This window comes from Psilocybe cubensis, chromosome 10 (genome assembly GCF_017499595.1).
Source record: "Psilocybe cubensis strain MGC-MH-2018 chromosome 10, whole genome shotgun sequence".
Lineage (NCBI taxonomy): Eukaryota > Fungi > Basidiomycota > Agaricomycetes > Agaricales > Agrocybaceae > Psilocybe > Psilocybe cubensis.
In genome coordinates this window covers 1,685,276-1,709,673 of record NC_063008.1, presented here as the reverse complement: position 1 = coordinate 1,709,673, position 24,398 = coordinate 1,685,276, and the positions used below count along the sequence as shown (strand labels likewise).

Here is a 24,398-nt window from a genome sequence, read left to right as displayed (position 1 = left end):
AGTTTCGACGACAAGGGTGGATTAATTGGTATTCTGTAACTGTGCACTTTTATTGTGCATCGGTATACTCTCTGCGCTGCTCGTCAAATTTAAAAAAATCCATACAAAGTTGAAATAATAATGCTCAAACTTCACACTTTTAGTTATGTCCTATTTATCAGGATAATCGCCTACTCTTCCATTAGACACACAACGAATCCATATACAGCACCCTTCATTGCCTCCCCGAGCATGAAAAAGATGTCCCTTCTAAGCTCCGTAGCGTCACCAAAAAATCAACCCAATATTCTATAGCAATTACCATCTTTGTCTTTGATTTTTAAGTTGTGTACATCTTCTGATTCTTCTTTTTGATCATACCAACTGGCAGTGGTAGATGATGCCGTGAAATACAAGTTCAAAAGAGTCTTTGAAAAAGGCGTGGGAATTTAACGTAATTTGACTTCCCGTAGTATTTGGAATAGAAGACAATGAACAACAAAACACATCAGATACCCCATGACTCCATGACGCCCACGCGACATTGGCACATTTTCCTCACTTTTTGGACCCAATTGCTCGAGCTTAGTCTGTAGACTGTGGTACGGTGACTGTGAGATACACTCCAACCATTTTTTTGTAATCTGCCATTGATCTTGATTGTCCCAGATTAGCTCTAAATTGGCCTAATACTTGGTACGGCTCCGGAACGCAAATTGGTACCACGACGTTGTAAAGGAACCAGGAGCATCGGTTTCTTTCGAGACTAAACAAAATCTTGACGTTATTAATCAAGTCGAGTACCAAACTCACCGACCATGAGCACCCAAGTACCCACAGTCAATGATCTACGGGTACGTCAAAGGCATGGCGAAGTCTTACTACACCACTTTGACTTAAGGGCGCTACTCTAAAGGTCAAACTTTGCTATATCTGTCGGGAGGAAGAGAACGCTGATTCTCGTGAGTTCATTTGATATGTTCATGTATCCCAACGTAGCTTATTGTTTGTTCATATCTTGCCCTCTGCCAGCCCAAGACCCGAACACTGCACCTCGTGCATGGACACATCCCTGCAGCTGCACCCTCATCGCACACGAACAATGTCTGCTCAAATGGATACAATCATCGCAAAGTAATGCGTCACGAGCCCCGAATGCTTTGAAATGTCCACAGTGTGGCACGCAGTACGAGATGGAGAGCGACAGGCCATTTGTGCTCAAATTTTTATCTGTTGGAAATAAAGTACTGCAGAAATGCGGGCGGTGGTTTACAGTGTTCGGAGCTGCTGCTGCCGTGGGATTGGTTGGTACCAGTGCGTTCATCCTTGTTATTATTTTTGTATTATTTTATAATTCTTCCATTTTGTAGCTGTGTATGTTTGTCTCACTGGCTATGGAGCCTGGGCATTGGAAAAGTTCCTAGGGAAAGAGTACGTTCCATTTTCGCTAAAAGAGAGTTATAATTAATACTTTCGTGTTATTTTCAGATTATTTGACCTTATTCTAACAGACGACCCTACCAATTGGCCGTGGTCAGCGTACATCAACCTCCCTCTTCTCCCTATAAGCCTCATACTATCCCGCTTCCAAACCAATTCTACATCTCTCGTCATCCCCCTACTCCTCTTTTGGCCCCCGACGTCGCCTGTCACTGGCGAAAGGAGCAGACGATTACAGGAATACTGGTCTAATCCCCAGAATTCGTCACTAATTACCTCCGGTTTTAATTCCGGGGGCCTACTGGGTACAAAACACCACTGGCCTCCTCCGCCTATCCTCTTTGGCCTAGTAGGCCTGCCTTTCGTGCGCGCGATGTACCAGAACTGCTATGCCTGGGCGTATTCGAAGTTGTTGGGGACGCATCTGCCAGCTCCACGAAGACCTCCCAGAGGCGGACTGAGGTTCAACGAGGGTCCATTTGTGATCAGGATCCGTGCCAACCTTGACGGGGTCGAAGGAGGCAATGGCGATGACGGCCAGGGAGAAGGTGGGGGCGAGGATGGTCAACCACCCCCTGTGGCTGCACCAGGCGCTGCTGACCAGAACGCTGGCGTGGTGGAACCGAACCCGGACCCCAATGCAGCCGCGGTGGAGGCTGCGGAACAGCTCATCGAAATCAACGCGTCTTCTCTCGGACGACGGATTGGCGGTGCACTGATCATTCCTGTCATCGCTAATTCAATGGGCCAGCTTCTTTTATCGTTGTCAAAACATTCGAAAGTGCTGAGACTCTTGTTGGGGATTCGTCAGCATCAGAAACAGGCAGGTAGTTCAGGAATGTTTGGATTGCCACCTTGGGAGCGGGTGGTGTCGTCGTGGGTGCGGGGAGGAAATAAGGATGGGTCAGATAAACCGTGGGCTCAGCTGAATATGTTCCAGCAGGCTAGGCTGAGTGTTAGGTTGTTTATGGCGTTGTTAACCAGCTCTTCGACCAGCTGGGTAGATAATGATCCTGTTTGGTGCGTCGCATATCGCGTTTTTTCTCCTTCAATTAATCAACTTGCCGTTCCTCAGGTGGCGCAACGGTGTTGGATTTGGTTTGTTTGTGGTGGTGAGTCCTTTATTCTACTATGACATCATAGGCGTTAAGTTGATAACTGTCTGTACGTCTAGGTGAAGGATTGCATTCAACTTCTGCACCTCTGGCTTGCCAAGCGCGAACTCGAAACCCGACGCGTCAAGGATCGTGATTTTAAAGGGGTCGACATCCGCGAGCTTGACCTATTGCCATCATTTTTCCAGCGAGCCACATAAATTTCAGTACCCCTACGAACGGTGTAACAAGCTGGTTAGATCTATCACTCAATGTCCCCTTGTGCCGACGTTTGAACATTGCCACTCTGAACTTCATTCACACAGTAACATTTCCGTATAATAAGCATTCATTCCCGACTCCGACGTCCTTATATCCTGCAGGGAGAGTGATAAGTTTGTTTGGATTTTATCGCTCACCGAACTTTCTATCATCTGGATCATGCAGATAATGCAGTTCATAGCTCCAGATGTGGCAAACTTTGATTTCAAGCTGCCACCTTCAAGATGAGAGCAAAGACTAACTCATTCTTGGAATCTAGATGTTGAATAATGTTCATCACCATAAATCAAAGTTCGCAATTTACGCTCGACTACAAGTACACTTGAAATAAACTTGAACCAACTAACGTCGATCAATCTACGAGGAACTACGAGGTATTCCGCTCTATGCTGTAAAACCCTTGTCAAGCCAGTTAATTACAAATGGGGTCAACTTGCCCTTGTTAGGCTCGCCAACAAGGAAGAGTATGAATGGGTCATCATGGACCCCATGCTCATCAAGGAACAATGTGACATCTTTGTGGTATTTCTCCACAGTCTTGGAGTATTTGATGATAGCATCTCGTAGTATCTCTGCGTCTCCAGCGCTAATAAGAATACGCTTGACTACCTTGTCGACCCCCTTAAACCAGTTCTGGGGAACACTAATTCCGTCAAGGTATGGTATACCAGATTCCGAGACACCATCCAAGACTTTAGATCCCCAGTATATGGACGCCGATAATGGAACGACGTCACCTCTACCTAGATTGTTTCGAAGCAGTGAGCTGTCCTTCAAACAGGACCACGGAGACATGAGGTATGCCCCTCCCAAAGGCGCAGACAAGTCCAGTTTGGGAACGCCTGGTACGGGATGAAGTATGTGGGAGATGACTTCGTGAATAAGAACACCTCCCGCTGAATCCCCAGTGAGCTGAATATTCTCCGGCTTTATTCCTGTTGATACTAGATGGTGGATTGCAAGCACCGCTTGCTTCAGCTGAGTGGGAAACATTGCGTCGGGGACAAGAGCTTTAATTCAGTGTCGTCAGCATCAAACCTCAAGCATAAAATCGGGACGCACTATAGTTCAACATTGCAACGTCGACTTCCTTGCCGTTGCGTGCAATTGAATCTCGAGTGTGGGTCCAAAAGTATGGAGATGATATAAAAGCACCGAACAAGAAAGCTCCGCCTGTATACACAGTTTGGTGTTGAATAATCTGCCCTCAAAATTAAAAAGGTAGTCGTCTTACCATGCAGGTAGAGAATAACGCGCTCTGACTTCCTGGGTCCCAACCAGAACAATCTTGAGTCGTGGCCAAGCTCCTCAACCACTGGAGTCAACCCTTTTGCCTTTACAAAGTCCATGTATACTGGTTCAGTTTCGCCAAACACTTTGCGGAGTTGTCTTCTGTTGAAGTTTGATAGGATCCATGCTGTGGCACTGTCCACTACGACTCTCTTCCAACTCCTTGCCCTTCCATCTTCCGTGAAGAATGACTTGATCAATGCAATCGACATAACTAGGGCTTTGCAGGGCCGTTATTACCACGGTAAAACAAGCTTATTATCAGTAACTGAAAGCTTACGCGCTGAAACCAAGACAGCAGCTATTTTCAAGTGACCTATAATAGAGAGTTTGTTTCTAGGGAGGGCTGTTCTTGTCATGGCGGTGGTAGTCTCGTCCGAGTTGGATAATGGGCCGATGCGGTGTGGAATAAAGTGATCAAGAAGGCGTGTAAGCCCACATGTACATGTTCCCATGTTGGGCCTTCCTTCCCAGATGATCCAGAAATGACAGCCTGAACGTTGCTCGAATCTCCCGTGCGAATTAGCACTTCGATTGCTTGCTGCACGATAATCAAGAGATCTCATAGAACGAACGGGGTTATACCTATTAGAATGAGAAGACACTGACAGGGAAAGGTAAGACCTGGATTATTTCATCTTATCATTAGCTGAAGTAGTTGATAGGGCCCGTGCCATACATGTATATTGAGTATGAGTGAAATCAAGTAAAACCTTTACATGTCACCAGTATATCCGATTTTCTATTTCACGAAATGATCCTTGCAGAGTTTGAGGTAGAGCATGCTTCGCAGCTTGTATTTTGGCCCAAACGAGTTTTAGCGTTTGCATGACGATCTGCTACCGGCCTCAAAAGAGAATGATGCTATGACTTAAGTCATTAAGCGCCTGCGTCAAGGAATACATTTCAAACAGCACCTACGATCACCCAGATTGCTAGAAAGTAGACAAGCCATAAATAGGACGTTTCCGTACTATGCATTGAAGCCCTTGTCCAACCAGTCGATTATAAATGGGGTCAACTTTCCCCTGTTGGGCTCCCCAACAAGGAAGAGTAGGAATGGATCATCATGGACTCCATGTTTTTCGAGGAAGAATGTAACGTCTTTGTGATGCTTCTCAATTGTTTTTGTATACTTGATGATAGCGTCTCGAAAAATTTCTGCATCCCCGGCGCTGATGAGAATACGTTTGACAACCTTATCAACGCCCTTAAACCAATCTTCAGGAGCACTATTTCCTTCAAGGTAAGGTATTCCGAATTCTGGGACGCCTTCAAAGAGTTTTGACCCCCAGTAAATGACGGTGGGTGTCGTAATGATGTCACCTCTACCTTGATTACTTCGAAGCAGTGGACTGTCCTTCAGAGAACACGCGGGAGACATAAGGTATGCCCCACCCAATGGGGCCGATAAAACCAGACTGGGAACGTCTGGTACGGGATGAAGCATATGAGAGAGGACTTCGTGAATGAGAACGCCTCCAGCGGAATCTCCAGCGAGTTGTATGTTCTCCGGCTTTATTCCTGTTGAAATAAGATGCTGAATGGCAAGCACTGCTTGTTTTAGCTGGGTAGGGAACATTGCGTCGGGGACTAAAGCTGGATTTCATTGTCGTCAGTATTACGATTTGGGCACAAAGCTACTACTCACTGTAATTCAGCATAGCAACGTCGACTTCCTTCCCGTTATTTGCGATGACATCTCGGATGTGGGTCCAGAAGTATGGAGTTGATGGGAAAGCCCCGAATAAGAATGCCCCGCCTGTAGACACAGTGGCAGTGAACGGTATATTTCAACAATGAATATAACTTGCCGTACCATGCATGTAGAGAATGACGCGTTCCGACTTCCTAGGTCCGAGCCAAAACAGCCTTGAGTCATAGCCAAGCTCCTCGACTTCTGGAGTCAACCTCTTTGCCTTGACAAAATCCCTGTATACTGCTCCAGTTTCACCAAAGACACCACGAACTTGTCTTCTGTTGACGTGAGAAACGAGCCATGCTATGACACTGTCTATTACGACTCTCTTCCAGCTTTTAGCCCTGCCATCCTCCGTGAAGAGAGACTTGATCAATGCGATCGACAAAATCATGGCTGTTGGGACACACCGTCAGCACTGTAACAGTTGTCTGTATGTTTTCCCGGAAGCATACGTGTTGGGGCCAAGACAGCGGCAATCTTCAAGTGATCTTTGATAGAGAGTTTGTTTCTGGGCAGAGTCGTTCCTGTCATGGCTATCGCCATCTCGTGTCTCTCTCAGCGTCTGAGCGATGGCGCGAGATGGTGAGGGGAAGGACAGGAGGACGTGGATACAGGGCTAAGAAGACGTGTAAGCACAAACCCTTGGCATGCTCCTTACCCACGGGTACAAATCTGAATCTGCGAACATTGGCTCGTGGTCATAACATTGTATATTTTCCTAGAACTTAGCAATCGCTGGCCCCGCGACGCGCTAAAAATAAAGTAACACGCTAAATGCGGTTATCAGACTGAAACCGAGACCGTGTCAGCAGTCACCAGAACTCGAAAAATCTCACGTTAAAAATTCCCTAACAAGGGGGATGATATGTCTGAAATTGCTGTAGGAAATGTTCTATCCGTTTGGTAGAATTGTCTACCAAAATCTCACGATAAATTTTGGGCTCAACCGGGGGGGGCATTCCAGAGAGTTTGCTAGTCAACTCAATGGGAGCTTCCAATGCATTAGTAGTGGAAGTACCCGAAGGCCGAATGTAATCAAAAACCAACATTGTGTCCTCCTCAGTTCATTGTATGTGGAAATTTGTAGGACGTGCCTTTCTTTCTACTTCAATTTGATGAGTTTTGTGCGGAATCTGACTTCGAAGTTCAAAACAAGCATGATTTATCCAAGCTACAAACAGGACGTTCCGTACTACACATTGAATCCCTTGTCCAGCCAGTCGATTATGAATGGGGTCAACTTCCCCCTGTTTGGTTCTCCAACAAGGAAGTGTAGGAATGGATCATCATGGACGCCGTGTTCATCGAGGAAGAATGTAACGTCTTTGTGATACTTCTCAACTGTTTTTGTATACTTGATGATAGTGTCTCGAAAAACTTCCGCGTCTCCGGCGCTAATCAGAATACGCTTGACCACCTTGTCGATACCCTTGAACCAGTCTTCAGGAGCACTAATCCCGTCAAGGTATGGTATTCCAGATTCCGGAACTCCGTCCAAGACTTTAGACCCCCAGTAGACGACGGTCGATAGGGTAAGAATGTCCCCTCTGCCTTGATTACTTCGAAGCATTGGACTGTCCTTCAGGGAAGTCCATGGAGACATAAGGTATGCCCCGCCCAGTGGCGCAGATAAAACTAGTTTGGGGACGTCTGGCACTGGATGAAGCAGATGTGATAGAACTTCATGAATGAGGGCTCCTCCTGCTGAATCTCCGGCGAGTTGGATATTCTCTGGCTTTATTCCCGTCGATATGAGGTGCTGAATGGCGAGCACAGCTTGCTTCAACTGAGTAGGGAACATTGCATCAGGGACAAGAGCTTAATTTGATCGATGTCAGTGAAGTTTCGAGCCTAGTATTAAGACTCACTATAATTTAACATTGCGACGTCAACTTCCTTCCCGTTCTTTGCGATAACATCTTGAGTGTGGGTCCAAAAGTATGGGGTTGATGGGAGAGCCCCAAATAAGAACGCCCCACCTGTATACACCAGCTAGTACTGAACGCCATGAACTCAAAATTTAGAAAATAAGTTATCGTACCATGCAAGTAGAGTATAACACGTTCCGATTTTCTAGGTCCGAGCCAGAGCAACCTTGAGTCGTGACCAAGCTCTTCAATTACCGGAGTCAATCCCTTTGCCTTTACAAAATCCCTGTATACTGTTCCAGTTTCACCGAAGACTCCACGAACTTGTCTTCTGTTGATGTTCGAAACAATCCATGCCGTGGTACTGTCCGCTATGACTCTCTTCCAGCTTTTAGCCCTTCCATCCTCCGTAAAGAATGATTTGATCAATGCGGCCGACATAACCACCGCTGTTGGGTTAGATGGTTAGCATACTGTTATAATACATGCATGAGAATCTGGCAGCGTACGTGTTGGGACCAAAACCGCGGCAATCTTTAGCTGATCGAGGATAGAGAGTTTGTTTCTAGGTAGAGTCGTTCCTGTCATGGCTGTCGTCGTCTGGTCTGCACTGTGAATGGTGGAAGTTGGTGAGGAGGAGGTGGAACAATGCGACTTCGAGTACGTGTGTAAGGATAACCTTGAAATACTCCCATGCCCACGGATAGAAGCAGTGTGCGATCACAGGCCTGTCATTTGACGTATCTTCCAGGGAAGCAACAACAGATGACAAGTAGCTGCCATCATGATTCCAAGACCTATGTACCTATGATGCAGTCATGAAAACCACTGGCAGCGGAAAGCGAGGAACCTACAAGTTCTAATTTCATATTCAACTCGGGTGTGTGATCACCTAATTATGTGCTGATCCGTAATACAACCGAGCTACTTATCGGTCTTCCGGCATTTGAATAGACGAGTTAGTCTGAGTTAGAGTGATTTTTTGGCTATAGCATCTAAGTTTGGGATATTTATAATATTAAGCATCTGTGTTTAGAAGATATATGGGCTACTTGGACTTGATTATCAATACAATACTATGGCAACACGCAGGCTAGCTGCAAACTTCGGCCTTTGCTTCTGTCCTATTAAATTACTTAGATGCTATGTGCAGAATTTCTTGCAGGCTTACTATGTTGGGCTTATGCATGCCAAAAGACCAAGAGCCGTCGGTGATGATGATCACGCGCCGGATTTTTGACAACATGAATGTGAAACTTATATCTGGCGGTTTGGATAGGGGCAGTCTTCAGATGAAATTTTGTTTCTACACGGTAACCGTGAGCGGACAGGCATGCTAAATTTTATCCAATTTAACATGCCCTGTGTTAGTTCTGTTCTCCAACTGAGATTGAGTACCGCGAAACACACACATCGCATCAAAGGAGTCATGCCGTGCAGTGTTCCCACACCATTTTACAAGCACTTGCACAACCATTCTTCAGGCGAGGATTTATCCAAGGAACTCTATTTGCAGATGGAAACTTCTCACTTTGAACCTGCTAAAGACATTCTTGTTGAACTTGAATCAAACAACTTTTAAAAAAATACATAAAGCATAGTTCGTGAACATTAAAAAATTGATAAGAAGTAGTCCAGAGCAGTGCAATCGAAACTTGCACAACTGTATATTATTTAGTAGATCAATCGCTCATAAATGTCATTGGTTAGTCCGAAACGTCCGTTATCCAGAGTCCAAGGTCCACATTTCATACACCAGAATAAAGTTCTAACAAGAAATTGCTATTGCTGAGCAGTGCGTCTAAATGGCGTGGGCGGAGGCTGCTCGCGAGTTGTCTCGTCGTAAGACGGTGGAGAACTTTGGGTATACATAGAATCCCGTTCACTACCTCCAGTGCTGATGACCGACCTGTGTGCGATGTGAGAGCGATCTGCTACAAGAGCAGTTGATGTGGTGGCACTAGGTGTCGAAAGGTTTTCGAGGGAGTGCACATGCGAACTAGCTGCGCTATCAAGCTGACCTTGCCTATTATTATGTGGGTCAATAAGATTATCCTGAGAGGAGCCCTCGTTCCAACTGGATTCACGGCCGATTGAGGAGGCGGTTCCGAGATCAGGTTGGCTCAGTAAACCGCGTATTACGGTGACCTCGGGGCGGTGCTCCTGAACAAGAGCGAAGGGATAGACTTAAAAATTCATGTCAAAAAGACCGTGAAAGAAGGCGGGATTGTAGTTCGGATGCTAACCTGGGACGTATCTTCCCTTCAAGTTCTTTCGATGCTTCATATATGCAAATAGAAGACCGGAAAGGAGAAGCAATAACACAGTGCTCGCAACCACAGCGACAATCGCGAAAGAATGTCTTGTAGATGATTTATCTCCCTTGAGCATCCCAGAGACTGATGTTTGTGAAAGATCCGGCATATTGCTAAGCGAAGAAAAGGACGGTTTGAAGGTAATGTAATCAAAAGCGAATGTTTGATTTATGGCTTCAGTGACGTTGACAGTGAGCGTGTGGTCTCCAGGCGAAAGAAAATCATAGGAATAAAAGAGAAAGTTTTGCTGTTGTCCTATTTCATTCTTGGACTGGGGGGTGTCTGGGCTAACGCGGTAGCTTTGTGCCAACGATTCCCCATCAAGACTGAAGGTCAAAGATAGTATTCCTACATATGCCCAGTTAAATATGCCATATACTGCCGCAGAATGCCCTAAAACCTTAGATGAGCGCAGATAAACCGGCAAAGAACGGGTATCCTGACCACTGAAACGATAAGTAAAACTACTACCCACAGTTGAGGATTGATGAGTGGTGTTATGATACGGAAATCCGTCAGGCTGTGGGCCCGAATTAAACATGGAATGGCTTCGACTCCATGTGCCATTGAAAGTAACTCCAGGATCATCATTGTCGACGATAATGTGTTCATTAGTTAAGGGTGTACTGGGACCAACTGTGACAACTGCGTAGTCGAGGCTTGTACCTGCAATGTGAGAAAGTGCAACGACATGTGGGCCATCTGCTAGCAATGGGGACTGATACCACTGGCGGTAAGTCTGTGGATTTGGATCGGCGTAGCTTGTGTTGTATGGAACACTTCCGTCAATAGACACACTAAGAATTTGAGAGTCAGGGAATACTGGAGGAGTAACTCCGAAGAATGCGACGGACGTCCCTGTACAACGCACACTTAGATGACGTGAAATTTGGAGGGTACATGAATGGAAAGGCACCATGGAATTTCATCTCCAATGTTCCAAACCCTCCCTTATTCTGAAGTGCGTAAGTTGGTGATTGAGATGTTCCATTAAACCATTCAGGCTCCGTGGTGCTTGTCCACTGCTGAGGTCCACTTAAAACGATGTAGTCCGTCCGTTGATCGTCGACGATAATGGAAAGCGGCGCGCTGTTAACCATGCGAGCCAATGGCATGTGGAAAAGAACAAGAAGATGGAGGGAAGCATTTAGGTCAATTACAGGATATGTATGCCGATAAGTTCATGAAACTGCATGGCTGTGCTTATGCGGATGGCATCTCGTATCCGTTTTAAATTGATGACGACCGAACTGCCCATGACTTGAGCGCTATTTGTGAGTGCCACTTGAGTGAATATAGTTTCGCGAGTTTAAGCTATAAATTGCATTTTTGTAGGTGATTTTATCGTAACTCGGTTACCTTGAAGTAGGTGACGACTCACGAGAGCCTTCGCAAAATCACAGCAGGTGCACACAGAAGAGGTGGAAGATAGATTGAATGTCAATAATGACGTCTCTCCGAGAAGGCCAGCGCAGCCTCGATGGCTCTGCACAAAGAAGTACGAGTAGCAAGAATATCCTGACGATTAACTGCTGGGTCGTTAATGGTCAAATCAAGCCTGAACCGTCTGCCCGGCAGTGCTTATACTTATTTAAGTTATTATGATGGCAGTGTTCTGAAAAGCAAACACAAATATATCAAAATATGAGGTTAATTTCTAGTTCAGAGTCGTGACAGATTACCTGCAGATTCTCAACTGTCCTGATCATCTTAAAATCGTCGTGCACAAGTTCTCGGCGGTATAAAGCTTCATCGAATACCTACAACTCTAAAAAATAGTATAAAATATCTTCTTGACATTTTGCTTCACCCATGGTCTCAACCTCCACTGCAGATTCCATCCCGAGAACCACTAGTTTCTGAGAGGACAACCAGGCTCTCGTCATGATTCACATACTGCAGCAAGAGGCTCCATATACGCTTAATATATCGACATATTTCAACGAACGTCGCAAAGACTTGTCGATTCCAGGACTATTTCCCAGTCAGTGGCACTTACCATTGCAGGGTAGTCGATCGGTATATTCCCACGTATAACAGTTAAAACACGTCTCTAAGCTTGCGATTTCTATCCCGCCGTCGTTGATTTTGACTTTGGACTATCGATCTTCTTTGCGATATCCCCTCAGCGATTTATCAGAAGATCTAGAGCTCATTTTGTTACGAACCTCTGTCTATCATGGCTCTGCCTCAGTCGTTCTCGACCACTGCAGACTGTCCGTTCATGGAACAATCGCCTTCCACTGCGACTGTGAAGTTGTCTTCGTCAAGTAATCCGGCATCCCCTTCCCTTTCTCGCTCTGTTGCATTTTCGGCGGGTACCGAAATGCAGACCAGAGCACGCTCAAACACTGACTCTGGACACTACACCCACCTTTCTTCTTCACCTACAATGCGGAGCCGGCTCTCGCCCGTCAGGATGACCCAAAGTAGCTCGTTTGCTAGTCTTTTGCTGTCTGTGAGGCCAAGGTCGAGGTCGAAAGCTCCGAGCGATATCGACAGACTAAGTTCCGCCTCGGAATTGCACAAGGCGGATTCACCTACGAGTTGGTTCGGAAAGGCTTGCGATTTCATACGACCCTGGGAGGATAGCGATGATGAAGATATACCAGAGGAGCAAAAACAGGCCTATATCCAAACTCGCGAGGTACTGTGTTCTCATCACGTTGTAGCCCGTGTCTGACAAATATCACAGGCTGTGAATGCCACTCTGAAGCGCATGGTCGGATATGCAGGCGATATTGCATTAGAGGTGCTGGTTACATCAATCGAACTGATGGAATATGCGCCTGTTCCTGCCCTACAAGGACTTTCCAAGACCTTTATGGGTATTTGGAAGACGGTCCAACAAGTTTCTGTAAGTGTGTTCCTACAATTCTGCCAATCCCGACACTGATTCGTGCTCGCAAAGATGAACCGTCTGGCATTTCTTCGCCTTACACAGACATGTACAACCATCTTGGACTCGATTTGCAATGAAGTGGAAAATTCTGACGAGTACGTCGCTAGACAATTGGCAGGACCTATTCTTGTACTCGAACGGTAGGTTCTGTCTTTGGGATTCACTTAATAATCTTCTCACTACAAGTCTGTTAAAAAGATCTTTTGATTCTTTTCTTTCTCTGGTTAAATCGCAAGTTGAACTCCCTTTTCTGGCTCGATATCTAAAACGGGATGACACAGCAAAAGCGATAGCTGATTGCAACGAATCTTTGCTACGGTCTCTGACATTATTCACGGTATAATTCCACAAATTTCTCCATGAACTCTCCCGCTAACCTATTTTGCAAGACCACTATCCAAATTCGAACTTATCAGGCAGTCTGCGCTAACATGCAGATGAGTTCTAACAACCAAGCTCAGATACTTTCCCTGATGGATCATGGATTCACGACTCATTCTGAGGCATTGCTCACAACTGAGAAAGCCAAACGATGCTCAGCACCCGATCTAGATGGACTCCCGTCGTCTTCTTCGCATCGATCATTTGAATTATCAGCATCACCTACAATAGTGTCACGTTCCACCGACGATTTACTTTCAAGGCCTCATATCATGCCCATTCTTCAAAAGATCCAAACTGCGCAAAATGCCCAAGATGCCAAAGCAGATATGGAAGATTTAAGAAGGTCAATTAAGGCGGCATTGGAATCTGGAAGCGATGCGAAGCTACTTTCATTCCTCGGCATTGAAGCCCAAGAGATGCCAGAGGCTATTAAAACATTGCAGAGAACTCTCGAAAAGAAATCAGAAATTGGAGAGGAAGGGACGAAGGACACTCTTCATGAAGAGTTTATAGAAAGTGGCATTGACGCGTTGAGGCGAATGAGCGTTGGGAATAGGTTCTCAACAAACCTCCCTTTCTGGACAATCACAAAGTTCGGAGTTTCCCTTGTACGTCACTGATAAACGCTAAAATTCTATCCCAGGTATGAGGTGGAGAGAGGTCGTAAGATAGGAATGGGATTTTTCTCTGAAGTTTTTCAAGGAACGTGGAAAGGTCGAGTGGTTGCTATCAAGGTTCTTTCTGAAGTCACTCCTTCCGATTTATTCGTCAGGGAAATAAAGGTCTGGAAATCTCTCGTCCACCCTAACGTTCTCAAGCTCTACGGTGCAAGTAGTGCGACTGGAAGTCACCCCTGGTTCTTTGTTAGTCCCTATATGAAAAATGGCAATCTTGTCGAGTTTTTGAGGAAGATTTCGCAACGGGACGAAACAGAACTACATGAACTGGGTTCCATCGCAGAGAATCTTCCCTCATCGAAGAGTCGGGGAAGTTATGGACGATCTTTCATAAAGATATTGAAGCTGACAGACGTATATCGCATCCTGCAAGAGATTGCCAAAGGAATGGAATATTTACATCAGATGAATGTACTTCACGGAGACCTGAAGGTATGTCAAAGCAACTTTTTACCTATACCTTCTAACTTACTGTTTTGTAAGGCGTCAAATGTTTTAGTGGATGATCACTGCAGATGCGTTATTTCTGACTTTGGCCAGAGCGAAATGAAGTCGGAGGTGTGCAGGATAACGGGATCATCCATGCAAGGTATTGTTACGGCTTTACGATTTATCAAGGTTATTGAGTATGTTTGCAAGCCGGGACATTGAGGTGGAAAGCTCCAGAGTTGTTGGAAGGGTCGTCAATGTTGACCACGGCGACTGACATTTATGCATACGGTATTGTCTGCATCGAAGTGCTCACTATGGGAGACCTACCATGGGCACACGATGATGACGACGAAGTTCGATATAATGTTCTGGGTGAGTATCTCAGTTATGAAATCGCTCATTTATGAATCTCATTGTCTAAATGACTTTTCAGAGAAAGACAAGCGGCCACTTATTCCAGAGAATTTTACGTCACCTTTGTTCCATGAAATGATAAGCGCTTGTTGGGAGCGGGATCCAGCAAAACGATCTCCATTTACAGACACTGTGTCAAGACTTCAGCGCCTCAGGATTATTGTGGGTGATGGTTCGGATCCTTCGGTGATTATCGACGACGAAATGCCGCCACTATCTCCAAGTTTATCTGCCACCTGTGCCTCTCCATCCATCAAATGTACGATCGTTATTTCTTTCATAATTTTCATGTTTACTTATTTTTATGATTCCTGTATAGCCCCAACGTCCACTCCGCACTTAAGTCATGGAAACCATCGAGAATGTTTCGATGACTCAGATGATTATGTTGCAATACCATCTGCACAGGAGGTGGATGCACTTCGTATGGAAGATGTCAAAATTACAAGTGGGCAACGAAATGTTCAACCCGAGACACTTCGTCGAGCATCATCTGTGGCCTCAAAGCGTCTTTCACAAACTCAGCCACCCAAAGACAATGGCCCAAATTGCTCAGTTCTGGATGACAATGTTCCCCTCTCTGCCAATGCGGGGTTCTTTGAGGCGAGGGACGAAATGCGTTATCGCTACCTTTTGGAACATGACTATAACCCATCTTGTAAGAAGGAAATTTCTAGTTCAATATCTTTATTTCTGAATGTTTATTAGTGACGCTGCCTCTATGGACTCCTTCAACCGTTCACATAGGAGACGTTGGGTACCTGTTGAAGCCCTCTGGATCATTTTTTACCCTGTTCAATGCACTTCAGCGTACCAAGACCCCTGGCGGGCTTACCGGCGGTTTCCCTTCCATGGCCGGCTATGGGAGTGTTTCGAAAGGCCACATCCACCTTGACAAAAAAAATGCTGCGCAAAAGGGGCTTGAAGCCTTTACTGGATTGTTGGCGTTCAGAACAAAGCACGACATGCCTCTTGTGTTGGTATTGTCTCGATTTTTAGCCTTAATATCTTCCGTACTGATATTATACAAGTCGTCATCACACATTTCGCCTCCGTTCTGGTCATAAATCCGCGCATATATACACTGAAGAGGCTGAATATCACTATATGAAGAAGCTAGATGCACCCAGGGCATGGTTTCGAGCAAACGTTGACTTGATTCTGAATTACTATGGCAAGGAACATAACATTCAAAAGGAAGATCTACTTCTTGGTACGTTTCTATCGTATCATTTTGGTATAGAAACCTTACGCTTACGCTCACCATTATAGTTATTAGCTTGCTCGAAGCACCAAACTACGCTCTCTTTGTCAATCACGGACATCCCGACGGACAGGTAGAGAGACCTTTAATTTCCCTCGTACAATTTTTTATTTAATGCTCGCAGGGTCATTTTTACGTTTTCTCTACACCGAAAAAAGGGCATCCTTGGGGCAAATTTACCACCGATACGACAATTGCGCCAGACGGTGCCCAAAATGCCCCTGATGAAGCTGTGGATGGAAGGAAAGATGCTTGTAAAGTTTCTCTCGTCAATGATCCTCCAAAAGCTGTAGTAGTCGGTCGTTTGAGATTCAAACCTGACTGCGCGGAGCCAACGACGGCCAAGTAAACCTAGTAGGTTTTTTCACAGATGCTTCAAGTATCACTTTGCGTCTACTTCGCTCCTTACAATGACTGTCCGTGAGGGAGCATCCTTTCAGATTTCTCGCCAATTATCTCACACTTTCTTTATATATCTCTATCAATGTACCACAAATACATCCTTGTATTACTCTGCCCAAGTGGTAAATTTGACAAAGGTTGAAGGCTCCCAGTTCGGATCGTTCGGGATATTCCGGTGTTTATTGATGCGAGGTGTGTCAAACAAATGCATAGATGCCAAATTGGCGGTGACGGACCATGGTTACCGTTCATTCGCCTTTCTCATGCACCGGTCTGCTTACACAGATCGCAAACACTCTATTCTTTCGAGATAGGTCATGTATCTTTGATAATCCACACAAGGCTAAAATGGCTCGCCAAGAAAACACGAATGACCAAAAGTTCCCCTCCTTGACAGATTTCTGGAAGGATAACTGCACCGATGATCCAGAATTCGCGTTTGAGCAATATGTTCAAATGTATCACGCTTGCTTCAAGCCCGCGACGTCGCCTGGTCCGTATGGTCAAGGATCATCCTCATATTTTCATAGAAAAGGTATCAAAGAATGTCGCGAACGTCTTGTAACGCGTCAGAATACGGAGTTATCTGCTGGGGCGTCGCAAGAGAACGTTGATGATCTTCTTGAGTTGGGTCTTCGGTATGTATTTACTAGCTACCGAGTTTTTGTTGAATATTGTAATATTAAGGAACGACGTTATCCTAGGGTGGCCACCGGTACTCATTTGAAGTTCGACGAAGCTACGGGGGTTGCATTGTTCAAACGGGTGGTAGATGGGGAGTATCCCAAAGAAAAGAAGGCGATTGCAGCCAGTCTCATTTGCCATTGCATGAAGCGGAGGATACTCGACGATACCCAACAATTTGACACTTTGGAAGCATTTCAATGGGCCGATCTCAGCTGCGAGTACGGGCTCTTCAGCTATTGCTGTCTTCACTTGGTTCTGTCGTACGACCGCTTGGGGAAAGCACCACTTGATCGAGGGGACTTTTCCAAATTCACCAATATTTGGAATGCATATGACCGCTTCCGCGAAGAGACGGGGCTGCAGAGACCAAGATCGGGGCATTGCGAAAACTGTCATAGGCAACCCAAGCGACGGAGTATGCTAAAGAAATGTGCAGGAGATTGTATCTTGGATAACAAACCCGTGTATTGTGGTAAAAAATGTCAAAAAGAGGTACTTCGGTTCAAACACAAACATCATCTTTTAATGACGAGATTACAAGCACTGGCCCAAACATCGTCGATGGTGTAAACTGGAAACTGTCGAAACCGACTCTGAATGGACAACAGATTCAGTGCGCGAAGACTGGGAATATAGCGAAGGAGAAGGAGCACCTGAACCACCAGATGTCCTTCCAAACACTAAAGTTGAGGTCAATTTTGCATCTGGTCGACGTTGAGCACTATTTGGCGTGCGGTATATTTTGATTTTACTTCCATTGGGCTGATTATGTTTTCATCGAAGATTTGGATTGCTTTCTTTCCTGTTATTTGAGTTGTAATGGCGTTCCTAGCACATTTTTGTAGTTTGCAACAACCGCTATCTTATCTTATCTCGGTCCAAACTAAGGTTTATTTGGTCAGCGTTGGATAGCCAAATAATATGACTAGGTGACATTTGGGGCATAGTCACAAATGTTTATGCAGCCTATCACTACAACGCCGCTGAGCGGTGCCAACGGTGAAGCTTGAAGCTTGAAGCTTTATGCGATAAGCGTTAAGCTCCATGGACAGATCATTGACCGGCTAATACACTGTGTCATACACTGTGTCCTATCCTTTCAACATAATCTTGCTGCTTATTTCGGTCTGTCTGTTGTCGCTGTTACGGTCTCGAACACGATTTTCTTCGTTCAAGCTCTCAGCTCCGAATCAACACCATATCCGGGCCTCCAGTATCTGACTTGACATTAGAAAGCATACCAGGTTGAGTGGTTCAAGTTCACAATCTTAGGTATGTGCAACCAAGTGTACCCTTTTCCAATCTAAACTGAATTATCATTTGCTTTGTGATTCTTGCTTCCACTGATTATTCGTCATATAGGTTCACTGAAAAGCCTGAACACATCTCTTGTATTCATTCTATACTCACCGGCAGGCGGAAACTTGGGCTAGTTGGGACTTGGTTGAAACCTCAATGCTCTCAGCCGTCAGCGGCCCGTGCGACACCAATCAACAAGTTTCGATAGTCATGTGCTTTTTCTACGCTTGTTTGAATACTTGTTCCCCATTTCAAGTCGTAGTTTGAAGCACCAACATCCACCCTTCTTCGCTCATGATTTTCTGATTGATGGTTCTTCCTCAATTATCTTCATACTCTCACCCTTCGGCGTTTATAGGGGAAATATTTAATAGCGAATCGACGCAAGCCACTCCGAATATCTGAAAATAGTCCTGGGGTACTCAAAATATCCTTCTCCATCCTTCTTAGCGACGCTGGAGTATGTCGGCGCGTGGATGGAGGTATGTTCAAGTTATCTTCGCCTTAGAAAAAGACATGGCCTCCCTATGGCTTCTCCCCGCATTGCGTCCATAGCACCGGTTTCGCTAAGCTTCGTCCCGAAGATAGTCCATACCGGGCCTCTCTGGCTGTCACGGGGCGTAGAGTTCACTTACATCGAATCCTTCGCTGGCTTAGGTGTCCCGTGCATCGTGTCATGATTTTTTTTTTGGGATAGATGCTCCGTTTGACATTTAGTAAATACCATATAATCAGTGCGTCAGATATCTAGTCGTTGAAGTCCATATCGCATTTCCCTCACTCGCTTACAGTTTCAGGTTTCTTCTGTCGAAACTGCGATGGCGCGAGCCCGGTTTACCTACCTTTTGGGCACTCTTGCTCTTCTGTGCGGGGTATATGCTATCGGCCAAGATACATGCGTCACATTCCAATCTTCCAGCAACACCTTTGCGATAGTAGACAACAAAAAGGCCTCGCCCATCCTCATTTCTTCGGACGACTGGCCTGGTGTTCAGATCGCTGCTGCAAATTTCCAGGCTGATATAGAACGTGTCACCTCTGTCAAACCGTCTCTAACTAACTTCACCATTCCATCTACACCAAACAATGCCGTGAACTCCTCGTTGCCAGGCGATGCACCTGCTCCCAAACCACCTGCTGGCGCCTCCCCAATCATTATAGGAACCCTTGGGAAATCCTCCCTCATCGACCAGATCGTGAAGTCCGCCAAATTGGATGTATCTTCAATTGATGGAAAATGGGAGTCATTCATGACCCGTGTCGTCAGCAACCCACTTCCTGGAGTAGCTAGTGCCTACGTAATTATTGGTGCTGACAAGCGCGGCACGATCTTCGCGCTATATGACCATTCTGAACAATTTGGTGAGCTCATCGCCTATTTTTTACAACAGAATGCCGGCCCATGACCTATTTGACCTCCATTCCCACTGTTGTCGTTCGGGTGTGGAATCCTTACTAATATACTTTTTCTTATGTAGGTGTATCCCCGTGGTATTGGTACGTGCTATTTTTTCTGTTCATTGGCGCTCCTTAGCGGACCGTGTAGAATAGAATCGAAATAACCTGCTCCTTCTTTCACAGGTGGGCCGATGTTCCAACCACTACACAAGCAAGCATTTTTGTTGCGAACTCAGGATGTTCACATGGCACACCTTCTGTCAAGTACCGTGGTATATTTCTCAATGACGAACAACCAGCTTTACAAAACTGGGCAGCAGAAAAGTTTACCAATGGGACCGGAGCGCCGTTCACTGGCAGCCCTTTTAACCATGTATTTTATACGAAGTTGTGAGTCGCGAACTGCTTTTATCTTCGTCAAAATATGTTAAACCGATGACGGTCATAGATATGAACTCATTCTGAGGTTGAAAGGAAATTACTTGTGGCCCGGTATGCATCTTTATTGTATTACCCGTTGCGGGATAGCTTCTAATTCTACTAATAGCTATGTGGGGAAGCGCCTTTGGTATTGATGATCCGCAGAATCAGCCATTGGCGGATTATTATGGTGTTGTGATGGGAACAAGGTACGCTCATTGAGTTGTCATGGTCTTGCGTGCTCCTATACATTGCATTTTCAAAAGTCATCAAGAACCAATGATGCGTTCCACTCCTAATGAGTTCAATGTCTTCGGTAAAGGACCTTGGGACTACACCATAAATGCTGACAACATCAACGCGTTTTGGATGGCTGGAGCTCAACGCGCTAGGCCATTCGAATCTGTGTATACGATTGGCATGCGAGGCTTTGGTGACTGTAAGATATGCTACGTGCCTGCGTCCTTTGGCAATTCTAACTATGACTGTAGTGCCTCTTTCGGAAAATACGAATATTGCCCTCCTCGAGAGTGTTATTGCTAACCAAACGCAAATTCTACAACAAGTTTACAATGAAACCGATGTGTCAGGTATCCCTCAGATCTGGGCTCTCTGTGCGTCTCTTCTGCAGTTGTCTAGCCCTTAAGATTTATTCAATGGCAAAATTAGACAAGGAGGTAGAGGGATACTACGACGATGGAATGCGTGTTCCTGATTACGTGACTTTACTTTGGTCAGACGATAAGTAAGTCGGTTCTCCTACTCCTAGAGTTTATGTCCAACGAGCTGAACGTTTTGCAGCTGGGGAAATGTTCGGCGGTTCCCTACGATATCTGAACGGAACAGGACAGGAGGTGCTGGTGTCTATTACCACGTAAAATCTAATTATTTTGCGTAAGAACGTATGCTCACTTTGGCTATTTTATTAGGTCGACTATGTAAGTTTTTTTGGTTAAATGTCAAAATTGTTGACCCAAGCTCGGCGCATAGGTCGGAGACCCAAGAGATTACAAATGGATCACGGTGAGTTGAACAGTACAGCAGTGTTCTATTGCCTGCTTAATTTATGAATCTTGTTAGAGTTCACAAATCGAGAAGGTGCTTAAACCGTTGGGGTAAAAATATCCATGCTGACCCAAATTAGATTCATCAACAAATGTCCCTTGCAATCCAGCGTCAAGCTGACCGCCTTTGGATTCTGAATGTTGGTGATCTCAAGCCATACGAACGAGAAACCGAGTTCTTCCTCAGTTACGGATGGAATGCGACTCGCTGGACACCTGCCAACGTGCAGTCGTTTGTCAGCCAGTGGGCCACTCGCGAGTTCGATTTGTCACAGCAAGACACGGTCACCGTTGCCAATATCGTCGCTAATCTGACAAGATTCAACGCCCGACGGAAGCCGGAGCTGTTGAACTCGACAACATACAGCTTGATCAATTACAGAGAGTAGGTCAATGGTTCTCTGCTGTTGAATATTTTTCATTGATTTTGGTTTAGAGCGGATAATGTACTGGCGGATTGGGCAGCTCTTGAGGCGGCGTCAACCAAAATTTATAATAGCTTGTCAAAGACCATGCAACCGGCTTTCTTCCAACTTGTGCACCATCCGGTCATTGCGAGCAGCAATGTCGCTAAGATGGTCTGTTTTCCATTCTGATTTGTGTAGATTGTCATCTGATTCTTCGTCATTTAGTTGATCACAGCAGGACAAAATAATATGAGGGCGTCCCAAGCCAGAGTAAGTTATTTCTTAAATGATGCTTAGACAATGCGAATAAAGAGAATACAGTTGAGCACAAACCAACTGGCGGATACAGTCGAGCAATTGTTTGAACATGACTTTGACATTGAGACGCAGTATCACACTATTCTTGATGGTAAGGAATTTTCGGGATTATGACATTTATAGCACTGACGTTGTACTTAGGAAAATGGGATCAGTACGTTCTTTTCTGGCAGTCTTGTACGCCTAAGTCTAAACTTCATCTCAATGAAGCATGATGGATCAAACACGTAAGAGATAGTTTGGCTCTCTGTCAATAACATTATTAACCTGAACGACACAGATCTGGGATACTTTTACTGGCAACAGCCCATGACCAACAGGTAATTGAGATCCAATTATTGAAACTGTTTAACGATATTCATCGAATTTATTAGCATGCCGATGATTTCCAGAGTTCAATCGAAAAAGAATGCCCTTGCAGGAGTCATGCGAATTGTACCCGAAGGTACTCTAGGTGCCTGGTATGTCCAGTCCATTCCAATACCGTTTTACTTTCCATAGTCTCATTTTCGTTTCATAGGCCGGGAGATAACCCTAATCAATGTGCGCAAGGATACAGCTGCCCGCCACCCTCCGTCACTTTGGATAATTTCTCACCTATTGCTGACCGCTACTTTGACGTTGGCGCCGGTGGACCTACTCCTTTCACATTCACTGCCACCAGTAATGTGACTTGGTTGAAGCTTACGCCGGCGAAGGGATCTATTTCTCCCAGTGCTCCAGAACAACGAGTAATTGCCAGTGTCACAGACTGGAGCAAACTCAGCGCTGGAAGCAACTCGGCTCAAATTACATTCACTGCCACTGCCACTGGACAAGCCCCTCTGGTTGTACCTGTAATGTTCTTTGCAGTAAAGAATACACCTCCCAGTGGATTCAAAGGTATTTTTGTCTGGTATAATGCTGTGAAAGCATGCTTATATTTTATAGGTTTCGTGGAAGGCACAGGTGTCGTATCAATTGAAGCGGCGCATGCCAGCCGAAAAACGACTGTTCAAGGAATTTCCTGGACGGAACTCCCTGGACTTGGAAAAACGCTATCCGCTGTTACTCCCATGCCCCTGGGAGATGTCAACTTTACTGCTGGTGCGGGGCCAACTTTGTAAGTGACTCGGAAGTGATCAATTTCCCCCACTGTCTCTGAATTCTAAACCAGGGAGTACGATTTCGTAAACTTCAATAATAACGCAGCTGGTGATAATGTGACCGTGATTGTTTACCTTTCACCATCACTCAACTCGAACACGGACCAGCAACCTTTAGCATACTCCCTTCAGATTGACTCACAAGCTCCTGTGAAAGTTGTACCCATTGGCCCTGAGGTACCCGGAGGCCTTCCCAATGGGTGGGATGGTAATGATGGATGGGTTGCTAATTCAATTATCACAACGCCGACAAAATTCAGCGGTGTCCGCCCCGGTGCTCATACATTGAAGGTGAGAATATAAAAGTTCTTAACGCTTCCCAGTTTTATTCAACGATTTCCTTCTCCCACTAGATTTCAATGATGGAACCTGCTGTGGTGATCCAGAAGATTGTCATAGGTAAAAATTTTGTCTTCTCTATTTGTGCCGTCGATTTCTGACTCAGTATATAGACGCAGGTGGATTACAACCAAGCTACCTCGGTCCTCCAGAAAGTATTCAAGTTTGAGTATCTACATATGGTTCGTGCTTTGTGGAATCCAGATACGTATCGTAGCTATATACCATTTGTTACATTTTGAAGAAGTTCGACAATCGTTTTCATTGCAAAATATGGAATGTGCATCGTTTTCTGTTTGAAGAATCGCGGCGAGTAAGCGCGGCTATCAGAAATCCGGTCAATCAGTCGACGCACACCAGCGCGCACCATCATATTGAAATCTTTCTAATCTTGTCAGAACATGTGTAAGACCCGAAGTTGCTTAACATGCTTATTATTACTTATTACTTTGACAATGCGCAGTGCAGTACACAAATCATCAAGCCTATTGAAAGTTTTAACTTATTAAGCCAAAAACCTTACAAATGGCCCAGAAACCGTATGAATTGCTTGCCGATTTCCCGCTCTTTCACCAACCAATCTCATACACCGATAGTAAACTTGGTGTTGGATTGAGAGTGTTTAACCAAATCGCAGCCCTTCGGTCACTACGAGCTAATTTTACAATCGAATCAATCTTCAGTGCCATCCTCATATTTTCAAAGAGGTACACCGGATGCGGAAAAGAATAGTTCGCAAACGTCATGTTGCTTACTGACCCCTATTGCACTGACAATCCACGAAGTGTCAGCTACAACAAGATTTATATGCTTGCTCAGTGTCTGAGTTAGACAAGAACCATCTTCATCGATTCAAACACGGAATGGTGCAAGGTG

The 24,398-nt window shown here is 45.2% G+C and overlaps 7 protein-coding genes across 7 annotated transcripts; 3 read left to right on the top strand and 4 right to left on the bottom strand.

The window, feature by feature from the left end:
- Window positions 1-797: 797 nt before the first annotated feature.
- Window positions 798-2,734, top strand: JR316_0010799 (putative RING finger protein C32F12.07c; the record flags this gene model as incomplete). Its single annotated transcript, XM_047896463.1, has 7 exons — window positions 798-833; window positions 881-941; window positions 1,012-1,293; window positions 1,350-1,410; window positions 1,468-2,439; window positions 2,495-2,531; window positions 2,594-2,734. The coding sequence occupies 7 exons, from the start codon at window positions 798-800 to the stop codon at window positions 2,732-2,734; spliced, it is 1,590 nt and encodes a 529-aa protein (XP_047744508.1).
- Window positions 2,735-3,179: 445 nt separating this feature from the next.
- JR316_0010798 (Lipase 2) lies at window positions 3,180-4,297 on the bottom strand (the record flags this gene model as incomplete). Its single annotated transcript, XM_047896462.1, has 3 exons — window positions 3,180-3,805; window positions 3,858-3,968; window positions 4,030-4,297. 3 exons carry the CDS (start codon window positions 4,295-4,297, stop codon window positions 3,180-3,182), a joined length of 1,005 nt encoding a protein of 334 aa, XP_047744507.1.
- A 761-nt stretch (window positions 4,298-5,058) lies between these two features.
- Window positions 5,059-6,178, bottom strand: JR316_0010797 (Putative steryl acetyl hydrolase mug81; the record flags this gene model as incomplete). Its single annotated transcript, XM_047896461.1, has 3 exons — window positions 5,059-5,684; window positions 5,737-5,847; window positions 5,905-6,178. The coding sequence occupies 3 exons, from the start codon at window positions 6,176-6,178 to the stop codon at window positions 5,059-5,061; spliced, it is 1,011 nt and encodes a 336-aa protein (XP_047744506.1).
- An 801-nt stretch (window positions 6,179-6,979) lies between these two features.
- Window positions 6,980-8,243, bottom strand: JR316_0010796 (Putative steryl acetyl hydrolase mug81; the record flags this gene model as incomplete). Its single annotated transcript, XM_047896460.1, has 4 exons — window positions 6,980-7,605; window positions 7,656-7,766; window positions 7,829-8,104; window positions 8,165-8,243. 4 exons carry the CDS (start codon window positions 8,241-8,243, stop codon window positions 6,980-6,982), a joined length of 1,092 nt encoding a protein of 363 aa, XP_047744505.1.
- Window positions 8,244-9,437: 1,194 nt separating this feature from the next.
- Window positions 9,438-11,085, bottom strand: JR316_0010795 (uncharacterized protein; the record flags this gene model as incomplete). The annotated part of the gene is made up of 3 exons (XM_047896459.1): window positions 9,438-9,841; window positions 9,902-10,828; window positions 10,887-11,085. 3 exons carry the CDS (start codon window positions 11,083-11,085, stop codon window positions 9,438-9,440), a joined length of 1,530 nt encoding a protein of 509 aa, XP_047744504.1.
- A 1,064-nt stretch (window positions 11,086-12,149) lies between these two features.
- Window positions 12,150-17,850, top strand: JR316_0010794 (Serine/threonine-protein kinase STY46; the record flags this gene model as incomplete). Its single annotated transcript, XM_047896458.1, has 17 exons — window positions 12,150-12,617; window positions 12,666-12,827; window positions 12,882-13,012; window positions 13,071-13,209; window positions 13,262-13,848; window positions 13,900-14,344; window positions 14,417-14,522; window positions 14,573-14,737; window positions 14,799-15,038; window positions 15,099-15,437; window positions 15,488-15,755; window positions 15,811-15,992; window positions 16,052-16,116; window positions 16,168-16,388; window positions 16,760-17,083; window positions 17,150-17,624; window positions 17,674-17,850. The coding sequence occupies 17 exons, from the start codon at window positions 12,150-12,152 to the stop codon at window positions 17,848-17,850; spliced, it is 4,494 nt and encodes a 1,497-aa protein (XP_047744503.1).
- Window positions 17,851-19,249: 1,399 nt separating this feature from the next.
- Window positions 19,250-23,691, top strand: JR316_0010793 (uncharacterized protein; the record flags this gene model as incomplete). Its single annotated transcript, XM_047896457.1, has 24 exons — window positions 19,250-19,793; window positions 19,910-19,928; window positions 20,013-20,219; window positions 20,278-20,321; window positions 20,377-20,458; window positions 20,516-20,688; window positions 20,741-20,863; window positions 20,919-20,994; window positions 21,051-21,123; window positions 21,179-21,187; window positions 21,240-21,272; window positions 21,330-21,347; window positions 21,394-21,698; window positions 21,750-21,891; window positions 21,946-21,990; window positions 22,042-22,129; window positions 22,180-22,215; window positions 22,277-22,358; window positions 22,413-22,499; window positions 22,559-22,920; window positions 22,969-23,140; window positions 23,195-23,474; window positions 23,537-23,582; window positions 23,636-23,691. The coding sequence occupies 24 exons, from the start codon at window positions 19,250-19,252 to the stop codon at window positions 23,689-23,691; spliced, it is 3,102 nt and encodes a 1,033-aa protein (XP_047744502.1).
- Between the last annotated feature and the right edge of the window lie 707 nt (window positions 23,692-24,398).